At 40.5% G+C, this 14,400-nt stretch overlaps 3 protein-coding genes across 3 annotated transcripts; 1 reads left to right on the forward strand and 2 right to left on the reverse strand.

Annotated features, from left to right (window-relative positions):
* Positions 1 to 263: 263 nt before the first annotated feature.
* On the reverse strand, positions 264 to 2,033 carry CYP714A2 (Cytochrome P450 714A2; the record flags this gene model as incomplete). The annotated part of the gene is made up of 2 exons (XM_014684466.1): positions 264 to 1,505; positions 1,605 to 2,033. The coding sequence occupies 2 exons, from the start codon at positions 2,031 to 2,033 to the stop codon at positions 264 to 266; spliced, it is 1,671 nt and encodes a 556-aa protein (XP_014539952.1).
* A 734-nt stretch (positions 2,034 to 2,767) lies between these two features.
* Positions 2,768 to 4,197, reverse strand: G6M90_00g079820 (uncharacterized protein; the record flags this gene model as incomplete). The annotated part of the gene is made up of 4 exons (XM_014684467.1): positions 2,768 to 3,153; positions 3,216 to 3,419; positions 3,480 to 4,020; positions 4,081 to 4,197. The coding sequence occupies 4 exons, from the start codon at positions 4,195 to 4,197 to the stop codon at positions 2,768 to 2,770; spliced, it is 1,248 nt and encodes a 415-aa protein (XP_014539953.1).
* A 628-nt stretch (positions 4,198 to 4,825) lies between these two features.
* On the forward strand, positions 4,826 to 10,108 carry TP_1 (Aspyridones efflux protein; the record flags this gene model as incomplete). Its single annotated transcript, XM_066131141.1, has 10 exons — positions 4,826 to 5,138; positions 5,197 to 5,427; positions 5,505 to 5,520; positions 5,580 to 5,952; positions 6,017 to 6,160; positions 6,215 to 6,384; positions 6,444 to 6,469; positions 8,467 to 8,518; positions 8,593 to 9,378; positions 9,484 to 10,108. The coding sequence occupies 10 exons, from the start codon at positions 4,826 to 4,828 to the stop codon at positions 10,106 to 10,108; spliced, it is 2,736 nt and encodes a 911-aa protein (XP_065987099.1).
* Between the last annotated feature and the right edge of the window lie 4,292 nt (positions 10,109 to 14,400).

The raw sequence follows: 14,400 nt of genomic DNA on the forward strand, positions 1-14,400 counted from the left end.
GGTCACGAGGCCTAGGGCAAAGTCCCTCACCGACTTCTTGTATTTAAAGAGGTCTTTGGTTAACGAGGCCCTGAGGAAAACCAAGGACCTTTGATACCAAAGTCTGTTTTTAGATGAATTGAGCCATATTGCTCTAAGCCCTCTATTGAGCCCTTGTCACACCATCCATCCATTGCCCTAGAAGTAGTCGCGTTAGGCCACTTGGGTGCCATGAATCTGATGTATTACCGCCTGGCTGCTTTTGTATCCCGAGACAACGCTTGCTACGATTCCCTCGTTGACCAAACAAGCGGCGCCTTCTCCGGATGCAACATCTGAATCAACAACACCATGGCAGACTCCTTGTCAATAAGATCGAGGACTCTCCTGCGCGCGCCGTCCATCGTCTCCCCTTCAAAAACCACCGGGTCTACACGCCAGTCGCGCAAGAGCGACGCCATGGTAGCCACAAACTCGACCTGCGAAAACTTTCTGCCCGGACAGTCGCGCGCACCCTCCGACCAGCCAATAAATGTGCCGCGTCTCGGCTGAACAAACACTTCGGCATCCAAGTCTGTCCCCTCGCCTTTTATAAAGCGAGACGGCCGCCAGGTAAGCGAGTCTGAACCCCACCATCTGGGATCAGTCTGTAGCGAGGAATACGCCAGGCATATCATGGTGTTGGGCGGGAGGACAAGTGTCTTGTCCCCGACATCTAGAGTTTGCGCCTTGTCCCGCGTCCACTTGGTGACGGGAACAGGGGTATACAGCCGCATGCTTTCGTAAAGGACGGCTAGACAGCGCTTGAGCCTAGGAAAATCCGTCGTGTAGTTCCATTCGTGCGGCGGCCGGTCGCCCAGCACATGACGGAGTTCCTCCGACACCCAGTCCTGCACTGCCGGGTTGGACGCCAGGAAATACACGGCAAAGGTGAAGACATGGGATGCTGTGTCGTGGCCGGCAAAGTTGATGACGAAAATGTTTCCGTAAATCTCCCGCTCCGTGAGGCCCTCGCCCTGCTTGGCATCAAGCGACGCTTTGGCGAGGGATGACAAGAAGGTACGCCTGGTACCTTCGTCAGACGTGCCCTCGGCAACCTTGCGCTTCTCCGACTCGTACATGTCCGTCATGGCCCTCTGGAAGGCCTTGACGGCCTCTCCAAGTTGCCGCCATTTGAACGGCAACCAGGGCGTGTTTGTGAAGAACTTGGGCCCCATGGCAATGAGCAGGATGCAGTTTTCCAGTATCAGCTGGAGAGAGTCCTTGTAGCTGGCCGCAGGGTCGGCATGCGACGTTTCCTCGTAGCCTTGGAAGCTGAACGACTTGCCAAAGCCGGCCTTGGCCAGCACACCGAGCGACAGGCCGCGGAGGTCGTCGGCCGTGCTTCGTACCGACGGACGCGATGACCAGTACCGAATCATGTCGGTTGCCTGCGATATGCTTTCGGACCAGACAAGCTCGTTGTAGCGCTCATTGAAGCACGAGGCCATGAGCTTTCGCTGCTGCACCCATCGCTGGCCCTCGACCTAGATGTACATTGAGCAAGCCATGGACCAACATCCAAATGTATAAAAGGGATTCACTCTGCAGGGTTTGGCATTCGGGATCAACAAGAGGAGACGTACGCTGCCGACGCTGGGGCCAAAAACATCAAGGACCTGAGTGAGCTCGACGCATCGTGGAAAGTCGTCCCTTCGGCGAACGATTTCCATGACGATCTCCGGATGGCCGACATACAGCCAGTTGCGGCCGGGCGTGACCAGCATGAAGGCATCGCCCAGTTCATGGTGGGAGTAGTATCGGTCGTGCAGCTCCCAGCCCATCCAGTTGTAACGCGTAAAGGCGCTCTCGCCAAAAACGAGCTTGACATAGCCAAGAACCTTTTTGTCAATGAGCATCCAGAAGTGGTTGAGGTGGCTGATGGGGATGACATGGAAGCGAAGGCCGATCTTGCGAGCGGCCAGGTAATTGCGGAACAGAGAGTAGCATGACGGCACCGCCACCGCGCCGAGCATAAAGAGGCAAGCCCACAGGACGATGGGAATCGAGTTCATGCTAGAGGGTGTCTGAGAGACAAGCCCGCGGACGGTGATGATTCATGAAGCGGCTAGATAAAGGTGGTGTTGATGAAAACACCTGGGCCATGGGGCGAGGCGAGGGGCTGATCGGGGGGGACGGACATGGAGGTGCTGCTAGTGAGGTCCATATGGGGGTTACATGCATGGGAATATTGTAACCAGACTGCACATGGCATTGACCACGTCCATGAGGGATGGCGGATGCAGAATTTGAAACTGCACAACCGGGGTGGACCAACAGGCGCATCATTCCTATGCTACGTACGGAGTGCCCTGCCGCCTATGAAAGGGCTCTCATGTTGTCGAGTTGGGCCGTGGCATCATGTAACGGCTTGACCAGGCGCGGGTGTCAGACAATACGACGTAAGCCTCCCTGGTCGACGTCAACGTCGCAGCATGACGGCCCCAGTCACGATACAACCAACGCGGCTGACTCCTCGGCAAGTCACCATCCGACAGTTTTCATTGGTTGCTATTTATTGCATGCCAAGACGGGGAGCTACAGAGCACAAGGTACATACATATACTCCGTACATGCTGCATGTCGTGTCTTACCATGGCTGCAGGGTGGAATATCAACTCATCAAGTCACCATCTGTCCATCACACAACACCACACGGGTAACGGGATAAGCAGAACATGGTCCACGGTCTACCATTAGCCTCTTTCTCACTCGGGCTGACGCTGAAGCCTAGCCTTCACGGCACATATCAGCCCGTATGCTGTGTGACGCGAAACTCAACCTCCCTGGTAATGTGGTTCGGCTGCGTGTGATTTTGATCCGGGGCCTTGTAACAAGCCGCAACCGGTTTTCCTAGACGCGGAACAAGAACAGGGCTCTGGCTACTATGCTGCGAATCTGCCTCGGATCCGTCTCGCATGGCGACACAGTCGAAGGCGTTGAAGCCTTTGCCCGTCTGGCGGGTGCTTGGCATGTCGTACAAAATGGTGTCGTTGGGCTTCCGCCGTCTGGGCCTGAAATTCGATGCCATGCGCTCGTAGCAACTTCTCGTTGGTTTGCGAAGGGGGGTGCTGTTTGATCGCGTCGACGATACAAAGAGCTGGCGAAAGGCAGCCGCACACGAGACTACGATGCCTACGTTCTCACGAGACACTGGTTAGCAATGAGGCCGGACAATGGGCAGCGAGTAAACATACACAGGAACGACTGGAGGGAGCTCCAGAACCACAGATACGTGCTGTCGGGCAACCCGTTGGACTTTTGCGTAGCGCCAATGTCGGCTGCTCGAGCTATGGCTACGGCCATGGTGATGATGGAGAGGGAGAAGAGGCCAAGGAGGGCAATCTTCTTGCCCAGACGAATCTGGACATTCCACAGCAGAAGAATGGGAAGAAGCATGACTAGTTCAGCGCCGTCAGTCTCTACTTGTTTCGTCTCTTGGGACCAGCGAGCAGACGTACTCAGAAAGTCGGAAAGGACATCGAGGGCGCAGTTGACGTCCAGCGTAACCTTGAGGAAATACGTCCCAGAGGGGGAATTGCAGCGGACCGTGATGTCCTTCAGACTGCCAAACAAGCACTCGTAGTCGATGTCACCGACGGCGACGAGATATGTGCACATGGAGAAGACGAGGGTAGGCCACCAGAAATACTTGAACCTGTCGACACTGCTGCCCAGCCTCTTGAAGAAGAAGAGAAGCGACAGCTTAAACAGCATCAGAACGGTATAGAAGAACATCTCGACGATGAACGAGACGAGGAGAAACCGGCGCATACGCGTGACAAAGTCGGGCCCGACTTGGACCAGCCCGGCATTGGCATTCAGAATGTAGTACATGTCCTTTGCACCCCACTGCCACAGGGCAGCCGTGACCACAACCAAAACATAGGCAAACGAGATGAACAAGTCGTCCAGGTAGAGCCGGCGTGAGGTGCGGATGCGGGCGTACAGCCGGCTAGCAATGAAGATGGTCGCGATGGCAACGCCTGCCCAGAGGAAGCCCTAGCGTCGGGGGGTTAATGTGCAAATCTCTTGTGAGAAGCTGAATTACATGAGACGTACGATGAAGAGCTCATAAGAGATGCCAGGCGGAGTCGGTCGTGTTGTGGGTGGTGAGGCCGGCACGTCGCTTGCCTGGCGACGGAGGGGGAGATGGGATGGGTTGTACGAGAGCTTCATGATGGCAGCTATTTTACCCTTATCGGGCAGAGGTTGTGCGGATAGGTGTGCCCTCGTCTCTTTATTATGGTCCTTCCCGCCCAGCACCGACGGGAATCTTGGCGGTCGATGGTGAAGCTTGTATACAAGACGTGGTGGACCAGGATGGGACGAGATGGACGACGAAACTCTGATTTCCTCCGATGGCGCGCGGGCCGCGTCTTCTCGACTTGACTAGACGAATGCTTCTTGTATGCTTTACACGTTGCCAGACTCGCATTTGGGCTCCCGCTGTGAGTGATGCTACATGGTTGCTTGCCGTGGTTGGGGCCAGAATCTGAAGGATTTTGTAACATGTCACCCAGGACAGTCACCCATGTAACTGCAGGTATGCATGCCTGCCCCAGTGCGCTGACATGGAGTGTTGGTTCTCTCTTTGCTGTCTGGTGTCTGGTGAGTGGAACTACTGTCCGTTGTCTATTATCTGTTGTTTATTGTTCGTCGTGTGCGATATTTAGGCGCTTGACCGTTCTAGCTGGGTTTTGTTTAACCTTATTCCCCCTATACCCGCTCCCATCACCTTCTTTACGTGGCTCCAAGTGCTGTTATCGCTGCGAGTGAACTAATGTGAGCCCGGAATCTCCCCATGATGACCGAGGGTAATAGCTTGGAGCGCCGAGTGTCCTCCTCTCCAAACGCGGCAGATGACCACCTTCACTCATGGCGTCTGGTAATCGTCATTGGTACTCTATGTCTAGGTGCCTTCCTATACGGCTTGGATGCCAACATCATAGGAGCCGCCATCCCGCGCATCACCACCGACTTCAAGTCTCTACCCGCTGTCGCCTGGTATGGCGCCTCGTACCTGCTCACTGTCACGGCATTTCAGCCCCTGTTTGGAAACTTGTACAAATTCTTCAATGCCAAGGTCGTGTACCTCGCTTCGCTGTTTATTTTCGAAAGTATTCCGGCCCTCGCCCCAGATTGTCAGTCCCCTTGGCTAACACGGCGTGTCCCCAGCTGGATCTATTGTTTGCGCCTCAGCCAGGTCATCCGACGTCTTGATCTTTGGGCGTGCTCTGTTGGGCTTTGGTGCCTCTGGCCTGCTACAGGGAGCCCTCGCCATCATCGGATGTGTTGTTTCTCTCGAAAAAGTTCCTCTCTTCCAAGGCATTGTCATCGCCGGCGTGGGCATCAGCGTATGTGTTGGGCCGATTATCGGCGGCGCCCTCACACAGTATGCTAGTTGGCGTATGTTTGCTTCTTTTCTTTTCTACTTCAAGTAAAACTATGACTGTTGTTTTCACCTCCAAACTGACGAGATATAGGCTGGTGCTTCTGGCTGTGCGACATTCTACCCGGTCCAGACGGATGTTTCTTGACCTCTGCTAACTTTGGCCTAGGAATGTTCCTGCGGGCTTCTGTGCCCTGGTAGTCGTCTTCTTCTTTGTTCCTCTGGCAGAGGGCTTTGCCAAAAACACCAAGGCATTGCCGTTGCGGCAAAAGCTCTTTCGTATGGATCCAGTCGGAACCGTCCTGTTCCTCGGCCTTGTATGCTGCCTCCTTCTGGCCCTGACTTGGGGTGGGCAGCAGTACGCCTGGGACAGCTCCCAAGTCATTGGTCTATGTGTTGGCTTCGGCGTGCTGTTATTAAGTTTCTGCACTTGGGATTGGAAACAAGGTGACATGGCCCTCATTCCCTTGCGAGTGCTTCGCAAACGCTCTGTGGGCATGGGAGCGATAATACTGTTTGCTTACGGAGTGGTTATGTATGTGGTGAGTGGCCCCAGAACCCCTTCCGTTTTGTTATATTCTGGCTGAAAACATTTTCTACATATAGTACGGCTACTATCTTCCCATGTTCTTCCAGACCGTCCAAGGCGCTACAGCCACTGAGAGCGGCGTGCGGTACATTGCAATGATGGTGCCTCAAATCGTAACTTTGGCCTTGACGGGGGCCATTGTATCAAGATGGGGCTACTACGTGGGAAACTCCGACCCTCCAAGGTGCTAAAGCAACTGGCTAATGAACAAACAGGTGCCATACATGATTACCGGTGGTATCATCGCCTCAGTCGGCTCTGGCCTCCTGACCACCATCAGCCCTGCAACGCCGGCGGCACAGTGGTCGGCCTATTTAGTTCTGACAGGTATTGGCGTTGGCATGGCCTCACAACTGCCGTACACGGCGCTACAAGTGGTTCTCGAGTACGCAGTTCCCTCTCTATTCGTCCTTCCGGCGGCACTGACTTTCTACGAAACCCTAGTGCGTCCGATATTGCCACAGGAAATGGTAAGTACAAGCTCTTGTGCCCTCCACATAGCAAACGAAGACGCTGAAAATATTCTTCAGCCATTGCTGTTTTCTCATCGCAGCTTGGGGGGTCAGTAGCCGACGCCCTACACCGTATTGCCTCAACAAGGTCAGCGAACATGAACCACTGACCAGACGGCGCATTTAGGGCTCTCGGCCTGGCCATCGGGCAAAATTTGCTTATAACCGGACTGGGCAGGGCATTGCCTCGATACACGTCGGCGGTTACACTCGAGCATGTTCTAGGAGCGGGCGCCGGTGGCTTGTCACAGCTTAGTTCCTCGCCAGCCGTACTTGAAGCGCTGCGGTACGCCTACAATGACGCGATCAGGGATGTATTTATCCTGGGCCTGGCTTGCACATGTCTAACCGTGCTGCCATCGTGCGCGATGGAGTGGCTGAACATTGCGCTCGAGTCACAGAGACGGAAGCAACTACGCGAGAGTGATGGAGCTGAACGAGTCCAACTACAAGAGGAAACAGGAGTGAATACGGCATACATGGGACGGAGTAATTCCCTCAAGCAACATGAATGAAGTCTGTAAGGGGGGACATGGGCAAGAGCAGATATCACGCCTTCATCTACAGCCATGTAAACTTTCCCCTGTGCCGCTCCACTGACAGTAATCCGTACGAGAATATTGAAACAGCGTCGCAATTTCCGGGTCGGGATACATGATTGATCCTTTCGGACCAGACGCGCGAACCACCCGAGTGCCATCAGCGAACCAGTTTCGTCCTGTCAAAACCCCTGGCTTCGTGCAAAATCACTTGATGGGCTTAGTAGGTGGTCAGTCTGTGTAGACAAAAACGACTGAAGTGGAGGAGAATATGCATACATATGCGGCAGGGTTCCTTGTTATTACGTACAGAGCATGTAGTGAGATTATTGTCATTATGCACATGCGGCACAGAGTGACGGACAACCCAGCCACTGCTGCATCAGCTCGGCGTTTTCCTGATACAGTCATCGGCGGCTGTTCCCATCATTCGTATGGCCAGGAATGGCCAGGTTCTTTGGGCACGTCAACCCAGAAGCCGCAGCAACTTGGAACAATGCACATCACCAAGGAATCGATGAGTTGGCCTCCATGTCGCCCCCAACCCGTTCGCACTGGGGACATTCCAGGGTTAGACGACCGGGTATCTACGAGTCGTCGCATTGCAAGCACGTCAAATGCCCCTTTTCCATACTGTTGTTGAGGGGGGCTAGGGAGCACACTATTACACTTGCGATATACTCTACATTCATCCTTGTTGAGTTGTTAGTCGAAACACCAAGGCCCAGTATTTGGGGGCCGGAGGAACACCACCCTGGCAAAGCACCCTTTTTTCGTTGAAACGTATTCACGGCTGAATATCATCTATCGGGTATAATCTTGTCCCAGTTGTTCATCAGGACAATCTGTATAGGCATAAGGGACTCACACTCGTCATGACGTCTCAGCCTCACATGATGGCGATGGTGTTGAGGGGCTTGGAGGCTGCATTCTGACCTTGTTTACTCCGTACCCGAGGGATGCCTTTCAATGTTAGCCGATGGTTTATAGGGGGCAGTATCCAATGGAAAATTATAGATAAAGTATCCACCCCCAAGCCCTGTTGTATCACCCTGTCGCACTACTTCGCCGTACAAAATCGACCCACCTCTGCTGTCTTTAGCTATTCCCGAACCCAAGCTCTCGATTCTGTTTCATCACGAGGAAATGTTGGCGGCTGCCTTCTTGTCCCTGTCAACAGCCGCCCTGGTTTTTCTTGTCTGTGGCACACTCCTCCTGTTGTGGCGGCTGTGGATGTTCACACTAAGACCATGGATCTGGCCCTCGGAGCCCAGATATATGCCATACTGGATACCTTGTAGGCCAGCGCTGCTGATCATATCCCACGAAGAATGCCTGCTAACTTTACGACAAGTCATTGGTGATTTTCATGTCCCTCACCGGGAAAGCTATTCATGAGGAGTTGACAAGAGATAGGCCACCTACAACCATTCTTGAACAACTGTCATCAGCTCATTGATGATGCCGTGTATGTTTTGCCAACATTCTGACAACTTTGAAAGCTTTTAGCTGCTTTTGCTGACACACAGCAACAATAACCAGGAGCTACTTTGGCCATACCGACGAGCTGTATGCCTTCACAATATGCGGCGTCACAATGTACGGTCTCTCTCGACCCGAGGATGTCACTGGCATCCTTGACGGCGCGCCGTGGACTCACGGCATGGACTTCGAGCACTTCATATCCGAGGTGATGCAGAAGTTTGGCATGTCTCCAGAAGCTGTGGACGAGGCCAGATACCTTCCAAAGCCGGGAGATGCTTGTTACATTGAGAACAACGTCACCAATCCTCGGCACTTGACCCTCATTCACTTTGTTGAAGATCTGTACAAAAGGCAGTTCCTCGACCCATCAAACTTGGACAGTCTTTCCAAGGTATTCTCGGGCTGTCTGCAAGAGACTCTGCAGAGTGAGAAGCTCGACTTTTGCACCAGAGACTACAACGGCTGCCTCTACAGCATTGGTGCTCCTGGCCTGCGCCGCGAAGTCTCCCTCTACTCGCTGGTGGCCGGGACCATGGTGGACGCGACATTGCGGTCCCTGTTTGGCCCGTATCTTCACCAGGTTGAACCGGACATTGTAGATCAAGTAATACAGTTCAATGCGCATGCTTGGATACTCTTCTACGGACTGCCCGACTTCTTTGGCCTTGCGCCAGTGTGTGAGCCTCGCGACCGTATCAAGGCGGCTTTCCGGGCCTTTGTCAATCTACCAGAAGAAGAACGGAGCGAGCAGTGCTTCGCATTCAAGCACCTCCTTAGATGGATGGATGTACTTGGAATCGATAACGAGTCACGAATCGGCTTATTGTTCCTATTCTTCTTCGCGTGAGTGCTGAGACGGAAAGCCTCACTCCCTCCCGTATTTTCTTATACTTGCCCACGGTCAAGACGTAGGATCTTCTTTTACTGACTGTTCCATTCCTCGCACAGGAGCATTGCCAACGAGCAAAACGCTTGCTACTGGTTTGTAGCACACATTGTGTACGACGAGGAACTTCTCGATATTGCGAGGGAGGAGATGGAGCCTGCTTGGCAGTCGGGCGAGTTGGACGTCAAGCATCTCACATCCAACTGCCCGCGGCTCGATGCAATCTTCAGCGAGACACTGCGTCAGCGGACCAACACGTTTGGCTGGCGCGTTGTCAAGGAGAAGACGGTGATCCGCGGCAAGGAGCTTCAGCCCGGCACGCCCGTCATCATCCCCATGCGGGTATTGCACACCAACAAGAGACTCTGGGGTGTCGACGTGGACGAATTCGACCCCGGCCGATTCTTCAACAAGACGACGGCCCGCCAGCCATACTACCGCCCCTTTGCCAGCGGGCCTACGTACTGCCCCGGGCGGGTGCTGGCAAAGCGCGAGACGTATGCCTTTCTCGCCATTCTGCTCCGCCGCTTCGACGTCACGCTGCTCGAGCCACCCGCATCCCCGGGTACGAAGCAGGCTTTCCCGCTGATGGAAACCCAGAGGCCACCGACGGGGGTTAAGGGGCCGAAGCCTGGCATGGATCTGTTTGTGAGGTTGGACGAGCTGGTTACCGAGAAGTTAGTTTAGCCGTTTTTTTAAACTGTACGGGCCTCTTGTGGAAATATGATAGGCATAATAGTGTGATTTTGCGGGGAATTTTACCATGTAGATTTTGAGCTTGTATAGAAAAAATATATTAGTATTTTTTGCGGCAATAATAGTAATAGTTGCCAGATAGTAGCTATAATTACTAAAAATTATATTATATTAATTATATTAACTAAATATAAATAGGTATATTATATTTTTAAAATAGTTTTATTATTAATATTTTTAGATATTATAACGGCTAAGGTTCCCCAGGGGATAAACTAGTTATAGTTTATATTAGCAGAATAATTAAGGTAATTAATCTAAGCGGTTAGTTATTACGCTAATAATAGGTTATAAATTATAACTAAGTAATCAGAGTTAAAGAGTTATAAGTAAAGCTTATTTAATATAATAATTTATATTAAAAGCTAAAAAGCTAAAGTTTATTTATAAAGTAAATTTAAAGGTTTTTATATATTATAATATTTACTTATTATTTATTAAAGTTTTAATAAATTATAATTATATATATATTATTAGTTTATTTAGAATTTATTAAATAATTAATAAACTTTTTCTTATTAGTAGCTTATTTTAACTATTAATTTATTACTTATTATACTTATATTATTTTATAGCTTATATAACTGGCTTAACTTATAATTTATATTATAACTTATAACTAAATTATAATATAATATTTCTTTTCTTATAGTTTTACTTTTAAGATCTAAGTTTTATTTTATAAATAATTTTATTTACTTTTTTTTTTATTAGTTATAAGTATTTTATTTTCTTATAATATTTTTCTTTTATTATATTTAATTATATAAAAAAACCTAAGAAATTCTATTTTATTATTAATTATATTATAATTATTACTTTTATTTATAAATAAGGTTTTAAGGTATTACCTTATAGTTATTATTTTAAAAAGAAAAGTTCTTATTAGGTTATTAAGAGTATTAGTTATTACGCTTTTTATTATTCTTTAGAGGAGATAAAGGATATAAATTAAAAAAAGGAGGAGAAGAAAGCTTAAAAGCATAAATTAGAGTAGGTTTAATAGTAAGAGTTTAAGGCTATTTAAAATACTTAAAACTAAGGTACTTTTAATATTTTAGACTAAGGTACTTTACTTAATATTAAGTTATAAGCTACTAATAATATTATTATAATAAGTACTAGTAATTTTTTAGGTGTTTTATAAGTTCTTATATATTTTTCTTATTTTTATAGTTTTTTTATTTAATAAAATATTAATATATTTTATTTTTTATTTTTATATTTAAAATTTATTTTATTTTATACTTTATTTTATTTATAATTTTAATATTTTTTTTTATTAATATATTATTTAATATTTTTTTAAAAAATAAAATATATATTATAAAATAATTTCTTATAATTTTTAATAATAAAAGTTTATAATTATTTATTAATATTTATTTTTTAATAATAAATAATTTTAATTTTTTATAATTTAATTTATTACTTAATTATATTATTTTAATATTTTATTAAAGTAAATAAATTATATTTTTCTTCTTAAAAATTAATTTTTTTAATTTTTTATAATTATAATATTATATTATTTTATTTTATATAAATTTTAATTTATATTATATTTTTTTATATAATTTTTTTAGTTTATTTACTTATAATATTACTTATTTTATTTATAATTTTTTATATTATATTTAAAATACTTTAAGGTTAAATTTATAATTAATATAAGCTAATATTTACTTTATTAATTCTAATATTAAGCTATTATAAGCTAATTATATTATAAGTAATTATTTAATTTAATTATTTTATTAATAATTAATATAATATTATAAATATTATTTAAGTATTTAATTTAATTTTTTTATTTATTTATTTATTTATAAATAATATATAATACTTAACTTATAATTTATTTTAAGTTATATTATAAGTACTTATTAAAATTTAAAGGTAAATATACTTTTTTTATTTAATATAATTTTTTTTAATAGCTTATAATTACTTATTATTATTTATAAAAATATATATATAAGTTTTTTTATATTATTTACTTTTTTATATAATAAAAAATATTTATATTTTATAAGTTTATTTATAATTATAAATATATTATTATATTTTATATTAGTTATTAGTTTTTTTAATATTAGTAGCTTTATAATATAATTAAAAGCTATTAATTTTTATAATTATATTAATATTAATAATAATTATAATTTTTTATATAACTTATATTATAAAGCTTTACTTTTTTTATATTATATATATTTATTAATAATCTTTTTAATTATTTTCTTAATTTCTAAGAAATTATATTATTATTATATTTTATTTAATATTTTATAGATTTTTTAATATTTATAAACTAAATATTTATATATTTTTTTAATATATTTTTTTTATAACTTTAAAGGTATTTAGGTTTTTTTATAGTACTTTAAGATAATTCTAGGTTTTATAAAATATTTTTTTAGTATATTTATAAACTTAACTTTTTTTTTTACTTATTATTAAATTTTCTTATATATTAGGTTTTTATTTTATATTTTTAATATAATATTTAATTATTTTTATTAAAAATTATTATTTATATTAATTTTAAGAAGTTATTTTATTATTATAAATATTTTTATATTATAATTATTTTTTTAATTTAAAGTATTTATTTATTTATTTTTAGATTTTTTTTAATAAATAATTTTATAATTAAATTCTAAAAAATATTTAGTTTATTAAATTTATTATTTATTTAATTATTATATTATTATAAAATAAAAAATATTTTTATAATTAATATATATTTTAATTTTATATTTACTTTTTATAAAATAATATTTAAATTTCTTAAAAATATTAATAATTATTAAGAATTTTTTATTATAAATAAAATAATTAAGTTTTACTTTATATAGTTTTTTTAAGTAAAATATAATAAAATATAGTTTTTTATTATTATTTTTTTATTTAATTTATATTTTTAAAATAAAATCTAATAAATTAATTTTTAATTTTATTTTTTTTTAAGTTAAAAATTCTTAAAATAAATTTAAATATAATAAGTTTTTTAATTTTATTAAAAGTATATTATATTTTATTATTTTAATTTTATTACTTATTTTTTTTAATAAGTTTATTTAAAAGTATTATAATTTTATTATAGCTTTTAATAAATTTTTTATAATAATTTATAAAGCTTTTAAAGCTTTATATATTTTTAATATTTTTTAATATTAATTAGTTTTTTATTATTTTAATTTTTATTTTTTTTATTTATATTTTATTTAATTATATTATATATTTTAAAAAGTTTACTTTTTATATATAAAACTTATATTTTATTAATTTAAGTAATAATTTAATATTTTATAATATTTTTAATATTATATATATATATTTTTTATAGTTTTTTAAGGTTTTTAAAAAAATTAATATATTATTAAAATATATTATTATAAAGTTATTTAAATATTTTTATAATATATTATTAATTATTTTTTAAAATATTATTAATATATTAATAAGTTTTATTAATATTATTAAGTATTTAAATAATCTAAATTTTATTTTAAAAGCTATTATTTATTTATAACTTTTTTTTATTTAAATTAAATTATATATATTTTTTTAGGTTTATTATAATAAACTAATTTATATTATATAATTAATTTTATAATTTTAATATTAATAATAATAATATTTTATTTTTTATAATAATTATATTTAATTACTAATAATTTATTATTAATTATAATTTTTTATTTTTTTTTAAAATAAATATAATTAAGTATTTAACTTTTAATATTAATATTTTAATATAATTTTTTATTAATATTTTATTAATATATTTTTATAATATTTTAAGTTTTTTATATTTAAGTTATAAATTTTATAAAATATTATTAACTTTTTATTTATTAATTTAATTTTTAATTTTTTTATAAATAATTTTTTATATTTTTAATATTTTTTAAGAATATTTTTAAGTTTTTTTTTTTATTATTAAGCTTTTATTATTTTTATTATTTTTATTTTTTTTTTTTTTTTAAGTTTTTTATTTATATTTATAAGGTTTTTTTTTAAGGTAATAATAATTTTTTAGATTTTAGCTTTTATTTTTTTATTATTTATTATTATTTATATTTTAATTTATAATATTATTAAAGTTATTATAATAAATTTAATTATTTTTTTTTATACTTATTATTTTTATATTATTTATTTATTATTATTAGTTTTTAAATAACTTATTTAAAAATTTCTTTTTTTTAGAATTT

The sequence above is a fragment of the Metarhizium brunneum genome, chromosome 4 (genome assembly GCF_013426205.1).
Source record: "Metarhizium brunneum chromosome 4, complete sequence".
NCBI classification, from domain to species: domain Eukaryota; kingdom Fungi; phylum Ascomycota; class Sordariomycetes; order Hypocreales; family Clavicipitaceae; genus Metarhizium; species Metarhizium brunneum.